Below are 16,612 nucleotides of genomic sequence, written 5' to 3' on the forward strand. Positions count from 1 at the left end.
GCTCAACCCCCACAAGCACAACTAGGCGAGTACAAGCACCGACACGACCTGCTTCCCATTACAACCACTGACACCACCTGCCTCCCCTGTCAACCACTGACACCACCAGCTTCCCATGATAACCACTGACACCACCTGCCTCCCATGACAACCACTGACACCACCTGCCTTCCACGACAACCACTGACACCACCTGCCTCCCATGACAACCACTGACACCACCTGCCTCCCATGACAACCACTGACACCACCTGCCTTCCACGACAACCACTGACACCACCTGTCTCCCCTGGCAACCACTGACACCACCAGCTTCCCATGGCAACCACTGACACCACCAGCTTCCCATGACAACCACTGACACCACCTGCCTCCCATGACAACCACTGACACCACCTGCCTTCCACGACAACCACTGACACCACCTGCCTCCCACGACAACCACTGACACCACCTGTCTCCCCTGGCAACCACTGACACCACCAGCTTCCCATGACAACCATTGACACCACCTGTCTCCCATGACAACCACTGACACCACCTGCCTCCCATGACAACCACTGACACCACCTGCCTCCCATGACAACCACTGACACCACCTGCCTCCCATGACAACCACTGACACCACCTGCCTCCCATGACAACCACTGACACCACCTGCCTCCCATGACAACCACTGACACCACCTGTTTCCCCCGGCAACCACTGACACCACCTGCCTTCCACGACAACGACTGACACCACCTGCCTCCCACGACAACCACTGACACCACCTGTCTCCCACAACACCCACTGACACCACCTGCCTCCCATGACAACCACTGACACCACCTGTCTCCCACGACACCCACTGACACCACCTGCCTCCCACGACACCCACTGACACCACCTGCCTCCCACGACAACCACTGACACCACTTGCCTCCCACGACAACCACTGACACCACCTGCCTCCCACGACAACCACTGACACCACCTGCCTCACACGACAACCACTGACACCACTTGCCTCCCACAACACCCACTGACACCACCTGCCTCCCATGACAACCACTGATACCACCTGTCTCCCCTGACAACCACTGACACCACCTGTCTCCCCTGACAACCACTGACACCACCTGTCTCCCCTGACAACCACTGACACCACCTGTCTCCCCTGACAATCACTGACACCACCTGCCTCCCACGACAACCACTGACACCACCTGCCTCCCCTGACAACCACTGATACCACCTGTCTCCCCTGACAACCACTGACACCACCTGCCTTCCCTGACAACCACTGATACCACCTGCCTCCCCTGACAACCACTGACACCACCTGCCTCCCCTGACAACCACTGACACCACCTGTCTCCCCTGACAACCACTGACACCACCTGCCATCCATGACAATCACTGACACCACCTGCCTCAAATGACAACCACTGACACCACCTGCCTCCCCTAACAACCACTGACACCACCTGCCATCCATAACAATCACTGACACCACCTGCCTCCCACGACAACCACTGACACTACTTGCCTCCCACAACACCCACTGACACCACCTGCCTCCCCTGACAACCACTGATACCACCTGTCTCCCCTAACAACCACTGACACCACCTGCCTCCCCTGACAACCACTGATACCACCTGCCTCCCCTGACAACCACTGATACCACCTGCCATCCATAACAATCACTGACACCACCTGCCTCCCCTGACAACCACTGACACCACCTGTCTCCCCTAACAACCACTGACACCACCTGCCATCCATGACAATCACTGACACCACCTGCCTCAAATGACAACCACTGACACCACCTGTCTCCCCTAACAACCACTGACAACACCTGTCTCCCCTGACAACCACTGACACCACCTGTCTCCCCTGACAACCACTGACACCACCTGTCTCCCCTGACAATCACTGACACCACCTGCCTCCCACGACAACCACTGACACCACCTGCCTCCCCTGACAACCACTGATACCACCTGTCTCCCCTGACAACCACTGACACCACCTGCCTTCCCTGACAACCACTGATACCACCTGCCTCCCCTGACAACCACTGACACCACCTGCCTCCCCTGACAACCACTGACACCACCTGTCTCCCCTAACAACCACTGACACCACCTGCCATCCATGACAATCACTGACACCACCTGCCTCAAATGACAACCACTGACACCACCTGCCTCCCCTAACAACCACTGACACCACCTGCCATCCATAACAATCACTGACACCACCTGCCTCCCACGACAACCACTGACACTACTTGCCTCCCACAACACCCACTGACACCACCTGCCTCCCCTGACAACCACTGATACCACCTGTCTCCCCTAACAACCACTGACACCACCTGCCTCCCCTGACAACCACTGATACCACCTGCCTCCCCTGACAACCACTGATACCACCTGCCATCCATAACAATCACTGACACCACCTGCCTCCCCTGACAACCACTGACACCACCTGTCTCCCCTAACAACCACTGACACCACCTGCCATCCATGACAATCACTGACACCACCTGCCTCAAATGACAACCACTGACACCACCTGTCTCCCCTAACAACCACTGACACCACCTGCCATCCATAACAATCACTGACACCACCTGCCTCAAATGACAACCACTGACACCACCTGTCTCCCCTAACAACCACTGACACCACCTGCCATCCATAACAATCACTGACACCACCTGCCTCCCACGACAACCACTGACACCACTTGCCTCCCACAACACCCACTGACACCACCTGTCTCCCCTGACAACCACTGACACCACCTGTCTCCCCTGACAACCACTAACACCACGTACCTTCCCTGACAACCACTGACACCACCAGCTTCCAATGACAACCACTGACACCACCAGCTTCCAATGACAACCACTGACACCACCTGCCTCCCATGACAACCACCGACACCACCTGCCTCCGCTGACAACCACCGACACCACCTGCCTCCCCTGACACCACCTGCCTCTTCTGACACCGCCTGTCTCCCCTGACAACCACTGACACCACCTGCCTCCCCTGACAACACTGACACCACCTGCCTCCCCTGACAACCACTGACACCACCTGCCTCCCCTGACACCACCTGTCTCCCCTGACAACCACTGACACCACCTGCCTCCCCTGACAACACTGACACTACCTGCCTTATGTGGTAAATATTCGTTAAGTTACCGTATATTTATGAAATACCATAGTTTTTTCTTTCCATACAGTGGGGAAGGGGAAGTTGTGCTTCCTTGTTTTGGGGGTCATCTTATGCAATGAATAGAGACCTAAACCTGAACGGCACCTCTAAATTTTTAGGGCATTTTTAGTCGACCTATGCGCTGGGTCGACTTGTACATGGGCATATACTGTACATATTCTTTGTTAATGATACTGTATGACTTTGTGTGTAGTAGACCTTTTTATCCATCTTAAACATCCTGTTGAGTCTTATTGTTAATATTCTCAGAGCTTTTAAATAATTTCCTGTTTGTATCTCATAATTCATAACTTTATTAACCCTTAACATGCAGGTAGCTATGAATTTGCATGCATGTGTAGAAAATAAAAAAGCATTGAATGTAATGAATTGCCTCTTTCTGGTATAGTCCCAATGGCTTCCTGTAGTTATCTCACCGAGATTGGTCCATTCTACAAGTGAAATCAGGTGCACCAGTTCTTTTTGACCTACTGGGGACCAGTGCAGAGCCTGGCTCTCCTCACTCGAGGTACAGAGAACAAATGGCATTCTGTCATTTCAATGGGAAAGCATCCAGAAAGTAAGGGAAGCTTTCAGACAAATACTGGGTTCACAAGGCTTAAAGCCACGAAACTGCCAAACAAGCTCCCCAAATGATTCAAAATAAGCAAGAGAAAATGGATGAAACTAGCTAGAACCTGCTAGTACTGAATGCTGCCACCAGGAAGCCTGGATCTGAGTTCAACATCAGCTATCCAAATCAGTTCTAGAGCAGATTAAAAGCTGCAATTACTCAATGAATGTGGAAGGGGAGGGAGGGAGGGGTGACCGGGACCCATAACAATGCTACCATAAAGAGACGTTCCAAAACATTCAATGTTGGGTTTCTGGGAGGTTTTTCTCCCTGAAAATACAGGGTGCCAGATTGAAGCTGAAGGGCAGATCCTGAAAGTGGTAAGCATGCCACCCCAGCACAAAACTTAACCATTGCTTCAACCCTGGATGGATAAGATTGTGCCAGTATGAGTCCAGGAGATTCAGGGATACCATTCAAGCCCCTGGTTAAAGAACCAGGTGGACTTGGGCTAAAGTGGTCATGCAGAAGGTTGGACAGGGAATGAAGTTCCTCAGACCTGAAAGATCAAGGATGAACCACATGTCCTACAAGTCCCTCTTGGGGACTGAACAAATGGGATCTGCTCAACTACCTCTATGTCCAATAACGTTGCAATAATCTAACACAGCAGAGGGGAAGAAAGCTGATCCCCTGGCCCTGACTCCAAAATTGGGGCGGAACTGACCAACAAGAAATTCCAAGAAAAACCACTCAAAATGCTCATGAATCTTACAACCAGGATTTGGTAAAGCAAGAAATGACCCCCTCACAGCATTTTCAAAGAGGTGAACTGTGAAAGGGCTAATGTGAACCATGAGAAGCACCATCCTTCTGCAATGCAAAAGAACAGTGCCGATGGGCGGCAAGTGAGGGTGCAGTTGCTGCAGGAAGCACCACAAATTGAGCATTTGGCACCTGTGAGGGCCTACCCCGACCAACAGCAGGTGTGGCCCCAGCCCTATAAGTCCAAAATCTCATAACATAGCCAAAAAAGGTGACACCAACCTGAACTCAAAGGAAGCAGGATCCATTATGGAAGAAAGGTCTGAATTTCGCAAGAGGTACCTGAAAAGGTTTTCACAAGCAACCAAATGGGAGACTCTGGAAGAAGAAAACCTCAGGAAAGATGAATCCACAGGACCAAACAGCACACGGAAATGTACCCATGGGAAAGCCATGGTTAAATCAAGCTCATACCGATCAGGAGGATAAGAGAATCCCTGTTCTGTGAGCATATGACCCTTCTCATAACTGAAAAAATATCAAGAAGAATCTAAGGGCATCCAAGGGGCTAATTCTGGTTTCTCCCCCAGCCCCAGGAGGCTGCCATGAAAACTCCGGGGCATAGCCAAAATTGTCATCCAATGCCTAGGAAAGAAATGCATTCACCAAAAGAAAAGGTATGAAGGAAACATGCAGTCGTGAAGGAGAAAACAGGAAGGCACCTACCTAGTCCTTGGCAGGACTAGGTAGGTGCCTACCTCTGCTCTTGAGATGGTCCTCAGTAGGCCAAACAGAATTCATGCAACTGATGTGACTTGTAGAATGGAGCAATCTAAACTAGATAGCTAGAGGGAGTCAACATGGAGCTCCTCCAGAAAAACCCTATAGGATGATTAATTTGGATGCAAAATGTACAGAAAAGTGGAAATAAACTGAATATCTACGTGGTAGCCAGTTTCAAGTAAACCGAGCAAGTAGTGGCTATTCACAATGGCTGAGCCAGCCAACTCTGTGTTGACCTTGGTGGCTACATGATTGTCTTTACACTGATATGGATACATGAATGAGTGAATGTATATATCTATAAGAATGGAGTTAACTGAATAAGGCCTTTTGGCCCATATGAGGTACCTCCTATTTATTATCATGGATATAAAGAAGAGCTGCCTCGTATGGAACAATAGGCTTTTTGTAGTTCCTTTATGATGTTCAGATGATGATTGGTTGACCTGGTATACTTCACTATATGGTTTTTACAACTGTGTGGTTGTAAACATAATTGGTGTACATATCATGCAATTACAGTACAGTACAGTACAGTACAGTATAATTAAATGTTATACCATGATGATTATTGCATTGATCTAATAACATTTGTGATAACTGCATTTGCATAGCAATATAATCATGAAATGATTATAAGATTTTTTCATGTGTCAAGGTAAGCTCCACTACATCCATCTAGGGCTATTATATCTATATTTGCATCATTGGTGTAAAACCCAGCACAGTACAGTACAGTACAGTAGTTTAAATCATCCCATGAATCAACATACGATGTTAACCACATTTGAAAGGTTAAGTATCACCTATGGAAAAATATTGGTTCATACTGAATTAAACATCTAATATGTTAGTTTCACATTCTAATTGTGAAATTTTTGTTCACCCACTGTAATCATGTCACCATACCATATGGTGTCAACTTTATAATGTTTAAATATAGTACTGTACCTGTATAATTCTCTATATAAAAATATTGTATTGAGTGTAAATGTAATACTGCTATCTGAGATGGTCACTAACTTCCTTACGCAAGATGTTACACATTGCTAACTCCAGCATTGGTCTGAGTGACCGTCTTTTCTCTACTGCAGTGGGGATCTCTTCTAAGTGTACCTGCTAAGCCATACATGAAGACATTGGGTAATTCTCACTCTTAGCTTCTCATGAATCAGAAGGTACACACTCATGGGGGCATGTGTACAATACTGTACAGGGACACATACTCACACATACAAAACTATAAAAACAAAGTGAATGTATTATGCAGTATTCTGAAGATTTATAATGGGGAATGAATTCAGTTCATTAGTTATGGTCTAGTTTTTTTCATATACAGTACTGTATTGTATATACAGTAGCTGTTGACACTGTGTCAGATCTGTTAAATCCAGTAAGGTTAATAATGACCTGATTGTTGGTGTTGGCCTGGTTGATGGGAGTGATCAGGTTGTTGGTATAAGCCAGGCTGTTGGTACTGACCAGGCTGTTGGTATTGACCAGGCTGTTGGTACTGACCAGGCTGTTGGTACTGACCAGGCTGTTGGTACTGGCCAGGCTTCTGTGGTTGTCTGAAGTTCGGGATGTGGACAGGTCCCTGGGGTTCTGTTGAGGATGAATGCACATAAACAACACTTGCCAGGGAAGGAAGGAGGACCAATCACAATACAACTATATCAGTTACAATGTTCAGATGGCTGAATAAGTTCTTAAATTATTGTTTTTAAATGTTCTTAAATTATTACTACAACTGCTTAGAAAGCCATCTAAAGATAATGTGACTGACAAGTTGCTTTTGATACAAAAATGTTACGTAATGTTAAAGATAAAATACAGTACATTACAGCAATATAGTAATTTTGTCTAAATTTAATCAAACTTTTATGATGATAGGCATAAGAAGATGATTAAAACTATTGATCTTAGTATATAAAACTACAAATTAACTGCTCACTGCTATTACTGTTAGATCTTGGAACTATAATTCTCTGACTTCATCATATCTATTTGTAAAATGAACATCTAAATTAAAATAAAAATATTTGCTTCTAATTTACAACAGCTAATAAGCAGGCAAGTGATAAATAACTATGGATTTCTCACTTAAACGTTAAAAGCACTACAGCTAATTTTACATTCATTAGACTACTACAAACTACATATTAGCAAGGTTAATATCTACTTTCTAATAGTGAGTTTATTGAAAAATAAAGCTTTCTAAAGATGTTACCACTACTGTAATCTTCTAATGTTCCTCAATGTTGTGTGTTAAATATACATGCAACAAGATATAAACGAATATTGAACAACAGATTTACATTTTAACAAGTAAAGAAATTTTTTTTTATGTTATAATGTTGACAGTAAAGAATGCAGAGTTTTATATAAGCTAATATAATAATAGTAATCAATAATATCAACGTACAACATGAACGTCAAGATTATCTTGCCAGTAAGTTTATACTGTATATATATAAATGATTTTGTTCATTTCCAGCAATATTTAATTATCGCATTTCTTGCTTATCCTTGCCCAGTGATTAAATGAGATGGCCACCAAAAATACAGTAGATCTCAAAAATATCATTAAAAGAATGCTTGCCATAACTTTTCCCTAGCCGAGCCAAACCTTGTCAAAATTCAAAACACAAAGTACTCAAAACTTTATCTTAAATATAATGCGTGCCGCAATGTTTTTGATAAAATCGCATGTATTTTACTGAAATGCTTTACATTTATTAGGAATAATTTAATTTCAGAGCATATACAGTAGTCCTTCATAATAATGTTAAAAATCAAACTATGAATATTACTCAGTGAAAAGAAATCATTAAAGGATTATCTTCCATTGCTTCAATCATATAAGCAGATGCATGTCACAGTTATATTTGGTAAAGCATTATTCAGATAGGTTTGTGAGCCTGGTGCTAATCACAAAGACAATGTACACACAAGGACATGGGATGTGGCGTATCAGTACAGTAAACACTACCAGCTATGTCTTGTATACAAATAGGGTAGGGGGAGGAGGGGGGATATTGAAATGTCATTTTTTTTAAGGAACCAAGCAAATAACGGGTCATTCCGAGCCTCATACCAGCTCCTTCAGGCAAAGTATCAGTGATCGTCTGGAGCATTCGGAAAAATCTTGATGAAGTAGGCACCTCTTTTTGTTTTGATTGGATTAGCTGTTTATTACTAGCTGCAGTCTGTTGGAACTGCGGAGGTTGCCCTTGGTACTCAGGTCTTTGACATGTCTGCTGCTGACTTTGAATCTGACTATACGGTTGCTGTTTTGGCTGCACTTCTCCTTGATGAACAGGGGTATGAGTGTGTGGAACACGCTGATGCATATAATTGGAGATTTCATCATCTGAACCTGAGGGGTGTGTTAGAGGATGACAGAGTTAGAAGAAAAGAGGAATAAAAAAATAAGTAGCAGTATGAAAACAGCAAATAAGTCTTATAATAAGCAAATTGCAACTTAAGACATTTAAAATGTGTTAAAAAGGTGAAGAAGCCTTGATTAGTTTTTAGACATGCTTAAGTGTGGTAATGAATCCCTATAAATGTTGTTAATACTAAATTACAATGAAAGCGGGCAAAGATAAATCAGTAAGAAATTTATCACCAACAAGGGAAGACAAACAAAGGGGGTAGGAAAAAGATGTGGGCGAGAAGAGTCAATTTGAGGCATGTAACTAATTAACCTGACGGACAGACAGATGAACAGCTTCCCCCCCCCCTTCCCCCATTCATACAATTTATGGAAAGGTGATAAATTAGAGAGGGAAGGAAAAAGGAGTACAGACTGAATGTTCCGAGATTGACAGAAGCATTTGACATGATTCTCGACAGAAAGCTATTTACTAATTGTAAAAATGGCAACAAAAATTGGAAGGACAAGCTACTGCTCTGGGTAATTAAGCACTTTAGGATGGTAATCAGAATAAGAGAGATACTGGGATGGGTCAAGGTGTCAAATTCCATAAATGGTCAGTATAGGCTACTCACACCCAAAATGTTCTTGATATACATGAATGACCTGCATGGAGACACTGACACTTTCATAGCATTGATTGCAGATAATGTAAACCAATAAGAATATAATTATCAGAGGATTACAGAAAACTGCAGGATACAGACATGTTTCAGGAAAACTAGTAGGGAAAGGGTTATGATAAGCACTGAAAGGAATTAGATGGCAAACACTCTTGAACCCATGTTGAAAAAAAAAAGGATTGATAAGTTGGTACTAGAAGCAGGAAAAAGGAGCCTGCTAACATATCAACTGAGGGAACAGCAACTATTTATAGTTAGAAAGGTAACAGGATCAAAGGGTAGACATCACACAGGGGACATAAATATCACCAGATAATTGGAGGAATCAACAAAGTGTATAAAGACAAACGGCTTGAAAGTGAGGAACTTAAGTCGAAGGGATAAAAAGCCGAACATCCAAATAAGCAAGAGAACAAGGAAGTGGAATATATGAGAGAGTTGTGAAGGTAAACTACATTTATGGATTCAAATGTAAATACACGAGACATCCCACTGGGCTATGGAATCCTCATGCCAGTTAATATATGATTAACAGGAAGAGGGCCAGAAGTGGGAGCATATTCCACATAATAACATGAGGCAATTGCTATACAGAATCAATCCCTGTTTCCCACTGAAAATCTGTACAGTAGTTACAATACCAATAGATACACACAAAATGTAACTATTTAGAAGGCTATGAGTAAATTGATGCCACACCCAATAAGTGGAAGAAATATATCATGATACAGTATTCCCATCATGGTCAATTATCTTGACCACAAACCCAGTATATCTGCAACAAAACAAGAAATAAAAACACCTGGTGATTACTATTTTCTATCCCCCTTTTCTTTTCTACATAAGGATAATGCATAATTTTCTACATTTTGAACAGTATGATTAGTATCCTTCACCAGCATTTTTGAAGTCTTATCATGCAACCACCACCACCTCTTGAAAATTACCAAAGTCCTTTACAACAAAATAATTAACAGATGTGCTTGTCAGTCTACATCCCAACCCCACACCATCTTTGACACAAAATTCCTGAGGGTATTCATACCAATCTTGTGTGTGACAATAACAGTCTTGCCAGGGAAGTGGCCGCCCCTGCTCCGAGCTTCATCAGTATCGGTGGATACACGTACTATACAGTACCAGAAGATGCCAAGAATTGCATTACTTTATGAAAAAATTTATATGGACAAAAAGATGTATCAGATTTTAAATCATTAATCACATTCTGGTTTGCATTAAATTGTCCTTTTTATTCCAAACAGTTCTTGTAACTGATCTCTTTACATAAATATATTTTAATAAATAAATAAATAAATATATATCTTAACTATAGCAGATATTGTTATTAATCTGGTGAAACAATAGCCATGCTGCTAAAAACTGTTTCACATCTTAAAAAATATACTTTATTTCTAACAATCAATGGCCAAAACTGATTGGTGATATTAAGGATAGACTAAGGACAAAATTCTGAAGTATACTCTACTTTGGGTTCTTATCTCACCTTGATTTTTAAAAATATTTGATAACCCTTTTGTGTCAGGCATGTTGGCCTTAAATCCTCCAGTATGTTTAGGTATGACCCTAATTTCTTCTTCACTTTGCTGGATAGGAATCACCCTAAATCCTCCATTTTGTTGACTTGTAATTTCCATCTGTCTGTTTTTGAAGTTGGCAGTATTGATGAGGGCACTACTGTGTCCTCCACTTGGTTGAGACATGCAGCCCCTTGATGTAGTATTTGGCTGAGAAACGCAAGCTTTCTGCACACCATTTGTGTGCGAGACGGATCCTTGGAGACTATTACTGTGCTGTAATGTATGAGTTGGTGCTCCAAGGGGTACCTCTACTTTCATTGGCATGCCATTAGATGGAGTATCTGCAAAGTTGGCCAATTCTTGAAGATATTAACTAACTTTCTATAGACAATGCCTTTTACCAGAATTTTTTTTGTTAACTGCAACACTGCAGCAATTATTTAAAAATAATAGTGTCTGAGATTCTTTTTATACTAAATTACAAAATCTGTAATGTTCTCTCTAACTAACTTTGAAAACATCTTTTTCAAACCGTTACAGAAGTGAGATGTCAAACATTATCAAACACCTAAGTTATGCCACAGCAGTTCTCTCCAAAATTAATCTCTTCCCTTTCTGAGCTAATTTATTCTGCTGCTCCCTAAGCTATGATCCACTGTGTTCATTGGACTGGATTTTTTCCAATCAGGTGCCCTAGGTGTAATAGTGCCCTAGGAAACTTTCCCTGTATGGTCATTTAAGATACTAAGGAATCACTGGAAAGAAAACAATCCTGCTAAGAATGAATGACAGGTCTGTTCATAAAATCAAACATTATGGAATCCTCCCTAACATTCCCTTTAGGTCGTCCACAGTTGTGCCACCTCTTATACTTGTCGACTGTGTCCTATGTTAGCCAGCAGTAAGGACCCTTTTTCTCTTTAAGATAAAATTAGTCCATTTTCATAAGATGGATCTTTGAATCCTTTGTGTACTTCTCAGCTAGTGAACTGTTCCCAGTTAGTGTTACAGCAATACAGGTCTTCGGGTGTCCTTGATTATTTTTCAGGCTTTTGTTTTCATATTTCTATGGTACAGCACTGGTGGTATTCAGCAGTGGCTTTGCTTTCAGTTTATACCTATTAAAATAGCTCTTTTTTTTGGGGGGGGTGGGAGCCCCTACGGCTCCCCGGAGCTATCCATGGCTGATATGGATACCCTAACTATTTTCATCAGTTGATGTGGATGGAGTTCTAGGCCTACCGGGAACCACGAGTCAGAACCTGGCCACCTCACAGAGAAACGAGGAGCAATGGCCCATAGAAATGCACATGTGATTTGGAGCATTCTATATCTGCCATCGACCGGGATAGGCACCCAGAAAACAAGCAAACAAGCATGACAACACACGAGCCGCGTTGCATGTTTGCACAGCTCCCCCCCTCCCTGGGAGGGGGGAAGGGGAAGGCCCAGACCCTCGCGCCGGCAATCCTTACTCCAGTTCCTCGGCTGATGGGATTGTGCATAGTCGTGCATAGTCGTGCAGCTTCAGCTCCGGTCTTCTCTCAGTGCTGCTCTTATGGTGGTCGTGTGAGCTGGGAGTAATATTCACAGGTACTCAGGCTGCATGTGCTCAGGGTCACCTTACCTGAGTGCCCTCTAAGTACTGCCCTTGGGGCTTGGGGTTCCCTTCCACAAGTCACCTTGGGTCTACCTCTGTTGGCCTTTTGCTGCTTGGCGTTTGACTGCCCCGAGTGTGTGGGGGGGGTTTCCATCCTTGTTTGCCATGGGGCAAGTGATAGTTGTTGCACTGGTGGGGTGCGGGGTACTGCGTAGCTAGTTTTCACCTTTAAAAGTGGCCAGCTCTGTTCTCTTTGGGTACGTTGTCCTCTTGCGAGGTTTTTCTTTTCTTTTTCTTTTTGCCTGGTGGGAGGGGGGGGGGGGGGGGTCTGCCTTGTGTTCTCCCTCCCCCATCATATTAGAGTCGTTTTGTGTGATGGCACCCCTGCTTCACCCTCGTGAGTGGACCCTTGAGTTCAGCTTTCAGCAGTTTGCTTGGTAGTTTGGAGCGCCAGTTGACAGTACCCTGTCTGGGATAACCCTAAGCAGACCAAATCTAGGAGCCCTGGAAAACCCTGCAGGGGCACTCGGGTCCGATGGAGGAGATCTCTGCGTTCCCCTCTCGCTTTGTGCGGGTTTCAGGGTTGCTCTGTCCCTTTATCTCAGTGCAACACTCATAGTTTTTGCCTTCGTCATACTGCCTGTTGGGTTAGTGACACATTCCACCCCGAGTCCTGCGAGCTTTGTTGCTTGTTTGTGACTCAATTCACCCAAACTGATGATGATTTTCTTCAGGTGCAGGCAGCGCGCGCATTACAAGATAGGTTTAGGTTATTGCAACACGCTCGGGTTGTCGCTTCCCCAGAAGCCTGAGGCCGCCCCGCTTTACCTATAGGGACTCGGACTTGGGGGTGTTGGTCGCATCGGCCTTGGTTTTGTCAGCACCCCCTCATTCTTCCCCTTTGGTGGTTCATTTGGTCCCCCTCCCCCCTGTTTCCGGCCCCAAAGCGTCTGAGGGCTTCGGGGTCGGGGGCGAGGTTTAGAGGTTTCTGAGACTTGGGCAGTTTCGGGGGTTGCCCTGTCCGGGGTGGCTACGGAGGCATTCGAGCCTGTTCCTCCAGCCGTTCCTCCGGGGTCTGACCAGTGGGGCCCCTTCTCTTCCGCCTGCCCCGGCTTTTTCGTGTGAGGCCGGGGCTTTGGAGGACGACTCGGCCCCGGGGCCTAAGGTGGAGGTTCCCGGTGTTGGGGAGGAGCCGACTTGGGGGCCTTGTGCTTTGTTGGACTCCGCCTGGATATTCCATCCTTCTGAGCGGGGCTTACTGTTGCAAGGAGTGGGATTTTTTCTCTCCCTCTGCGTACGATTTGGACTTGGATTCAGCTCCTCCCCGGGTTAGTTCCGTGTCCCTGCGGATCCTTCGGTTCCGTCTTTCCGAAGGTTTTCGGCTTTTCGCATTTCACCACCTGAGGTGCGGTCGGCCATTGCGGCTTACCTCCTGCGTCAGACCTGGAGTATGCCTCCATAATGGATCCTTCTTCGTTCGGGTTTGGATCTTCGTGTCCTTACTGGGTGCATTAAGAGGTTCCGGGTCGTCCTGGCTTGCAGACTGCCCCTTGTTTTCGTTGGATGCTTGGGACTCGTTCTGTCGGACCCGCATGTTTGAGTGGCACGAGGCGTTGACTGTTGTCCAGGTTTACCTGGGGTAGGGGGATTTTGAGCATCTTAATGAGTGCCTTTTCGCTCCTGCCCTTTTGTGGGGTATTGGTGCGGTTCAGCTTCATGTGCAGGTTCCTTCCCTGTCGACTGCACTTGTGGCTGAGGACTTATGCGCTCGTGGCTTTTTGGCATCGGTCCTGCATTTCTTTTCTCTCCTGGAGCTGTCTTTGGATTGGCATGCGGAGGATGTAGATGTGCTTGGAGCCATTTCTGGGTCTGGTGCCTTAGTCTCGGCTGCTCGTGCGTCGTCTGCTCTTTTGAAGCTGTTTGCGCCGATCCTGCGAGAGGCGTTGCTGCGGTTTTTTGCTGCACGTTTTGTGTGTCGATAGGTGCTTCTGGCTTCCTCCTTGGAATCCGCTTGGGCCCTGGTTCTTTGGTTGTCGTCTCCTTTTTGTCCTTTGCTTTTTGAGGCTTCTGCGGATGAGTATTATATTCAGGTAACTTCTTCCACTTGCCATCCTATGTCTGACTTGTTCCTTCCCGGTGGGGTCGTGTCAGGGCTCGCGGTTCCGTTCGCCAAGGTCAGCCACAGGTGTCGGGTTCGGTGCTGGTGCCGCCAGTGGTCCCGACTGCGCATGGTCTGCACAGTGTTCGCTCTGCGCACAGGTCGGGTTCTCGTAAGGGGCAGTGGCCCTTTCCCGGTTTGCCCCACGATGGGGCAATGGGGGAGGGGGGAGGCTTGCCCTGTTCGCTCACGCCTGGTCTCACGATTTGCGGGCTTTTTGGGTCGTTTCTTTTGACCTGTGGTGGCGTTGGGTGGCCCCTCCTCCTTCGGGAGGATCGGGGCTGACGGGGCAGGCTTCCTCTCCTGCGCTCTGTCGGGTCATCTTGGAGTGCGTGCGCTTGGGTGTGGTCGAAACGATAACGTCTCTCAGGTGGGTCTCCCGCCCGTTTCCAGTTCCAAAATGGGACTGTGCAGACCTGGGGTTCATTCATTCTGGACTTCTCCCATCCGAACCCTTGGGTTTCTTGCCCCTCGCTTCGGATGACCACTCTGTCCCAGGTCGAGCTTCTGCTGGAGCCTGGCACTTGGATGGTGTCCCTGGACCTCAAGGACATGTATTGGCACGTCCTTATTCATCTGGGGTTCTGGACCGGCCCGGTTTTGTTGTGGGGTGTAGTGTTACCACTTTCGTTGTCTCCCGTTCGGGTTGAATCTGGCACCTCGCATGTTTACACGCCTTACCCGGGTCGTGGTAGCCCGTCTGCGTCTGTTAGGTGTTCGGGTGTTGGCTTACCTCGACAACTGGCTGGTTTGGGCCCCCAGTCGGTCCGCATGTCTGCTCACTGGGGATTTGGCGCTTTCCCAGCTCGCTGGGTTCGGGTTCCTGTTGAACTGGAGGAAGTACCATCTGGTTCCCTCCCAGGTTCGGTTCTGGCTGGGTCTTATCTGGGACTCTCGGACCGCTTCCTTGTCTCTTCCTCCGGCGTATCTCCTTCAACTGAAATCCCGTATGTGCTTGTTTCTGGGGGGGGGGGGGCTCCAAGGTTACCCGGCGGTTACTTGAGGGGTTTGTCCAGGAGCCTGAACTTTGCGATGTTGGTCTACCAGCCGAGTCGGGTTTGGCTTTGTCGGCTGTTCTGGTTCCTTCGGGGACGTTCCTTCTGCCCCTCTCGCAATCGCTGGGTTCGACCCTGGGGGGCCTTGTGTTGGCGGCTGCGTCGCCAGCTTCCTCTTTGGGTTTTTCGGGGTTCTATGCCTTGGCGCCTACCCGAGCCTTCGTTCGATGTGTTCACAGACGTGTCGTCTCTCGGCTGGGGCTTTGTGACCAGTACTCACCAGGCCGGCCAGGGGCGGTGGGGTCTGTCCTTCTGTCGGGCTCACAGCACGGTGCGGGAGTTTGCGGTGGTGTGGTTTGCACTTCTGAGGGATCAGGTCGTCCGCAGATCGATGATCCGGTTCCATTCGGACTGCTCCTCGGTGGTTCATTGTCTGAACCGAGGGAGTTCGATGCGGTTCTAGGCTCTTTGGAGTTGGTCGCTTCGGGTAACTCGTCTGCTGAGTTCTCAAGGTTTGGCTCTCCTGGGGGGTTCACGTCCAGGGGTTGTCCAATGTCCTGGCGGACAGCCTGTCCCAGTTCGTTCCCCTGTCCATGGAATGGACGGTCGACGCCAACTCATTCCGTTGGCTCTGCCAGACGTTCGGGCGCCCGGAGGTGGACTTCTTCACGTCAACATGGTCGAGGCATCTTCCGGTATATGTGGCACCCTTCCCCAACTGTGAAGCTGTCGGGGTCGATGCCTTTCTGCAAGACTGGTCAAGGTGGGGGTTCCTGTACCTCTTCTCCCTGGTTCAGCTATTGCTCCAGGTCCTGGCTCGCTTGGAGACTTACCAGGGGTGAGTAATCATCTTGGCTCCATGGTGGCCAGCCCAGCCGTAGTTTTAGGTGCTGCTTGCTCGGTGTCTGAACCCGG

The 16,612-nt window shown here is 46.7% G+C and overlaps 1 protein-coding gene across 8 annotated transcripts in view; it reads right to left on the reverse strand.

The window, feature by feature from the left end:
* Positions 1-16,612, reverse strand: part of LOC123767543 (uncharacterized) — a 357,685-nt gene that overhangs the window by 16,800 nt on the left and 324,273 nt on the right. For 5 of the 8 annotated variants that reach the window (XM_045757248.2, XM_045757244.2, XM_045757243.2 and 2 more), the window contains 3 exons: positions 10,911-11,285; positions 10,452-10,535; positions 6,755-6,949 (listed from right to left, as the gene is read on the reverse strand). In XM_045757248.2, the coding sequence (XP_045613204.2) occupies positions 6,755-6,949; positions 10,452-10,535; positions 10,911-11,285 (654 nt within the window). Of the gene's footprint in view, positions 1-6,754; positions 6,950-8,441; positions 8,724-10,451; positions 10,536-10,910; positions 11,286-16,612 lie in introns of all 8 variants that reach the window. The other 3 variants (XM_069310361.1, XM_045757245.2, XM_045757246.2) reach the window with 3 other exon arrangements.

This window comes from Procambarus clarkii, chromosome 67 (genome assembly GCF_040958095.1).
Source record: "Procambarus clarkii isolate CNS0578487 chromosome 67, FALCON_Pclarkii_2.0, whole genome shotgun sequence".
Taxonomy (NCBI): Eukaryota; Metazoa; Arthropoda; class Malacostraca; order Decapoda; family Cambaridae; genus Procambarus; species Procambarus clarkii.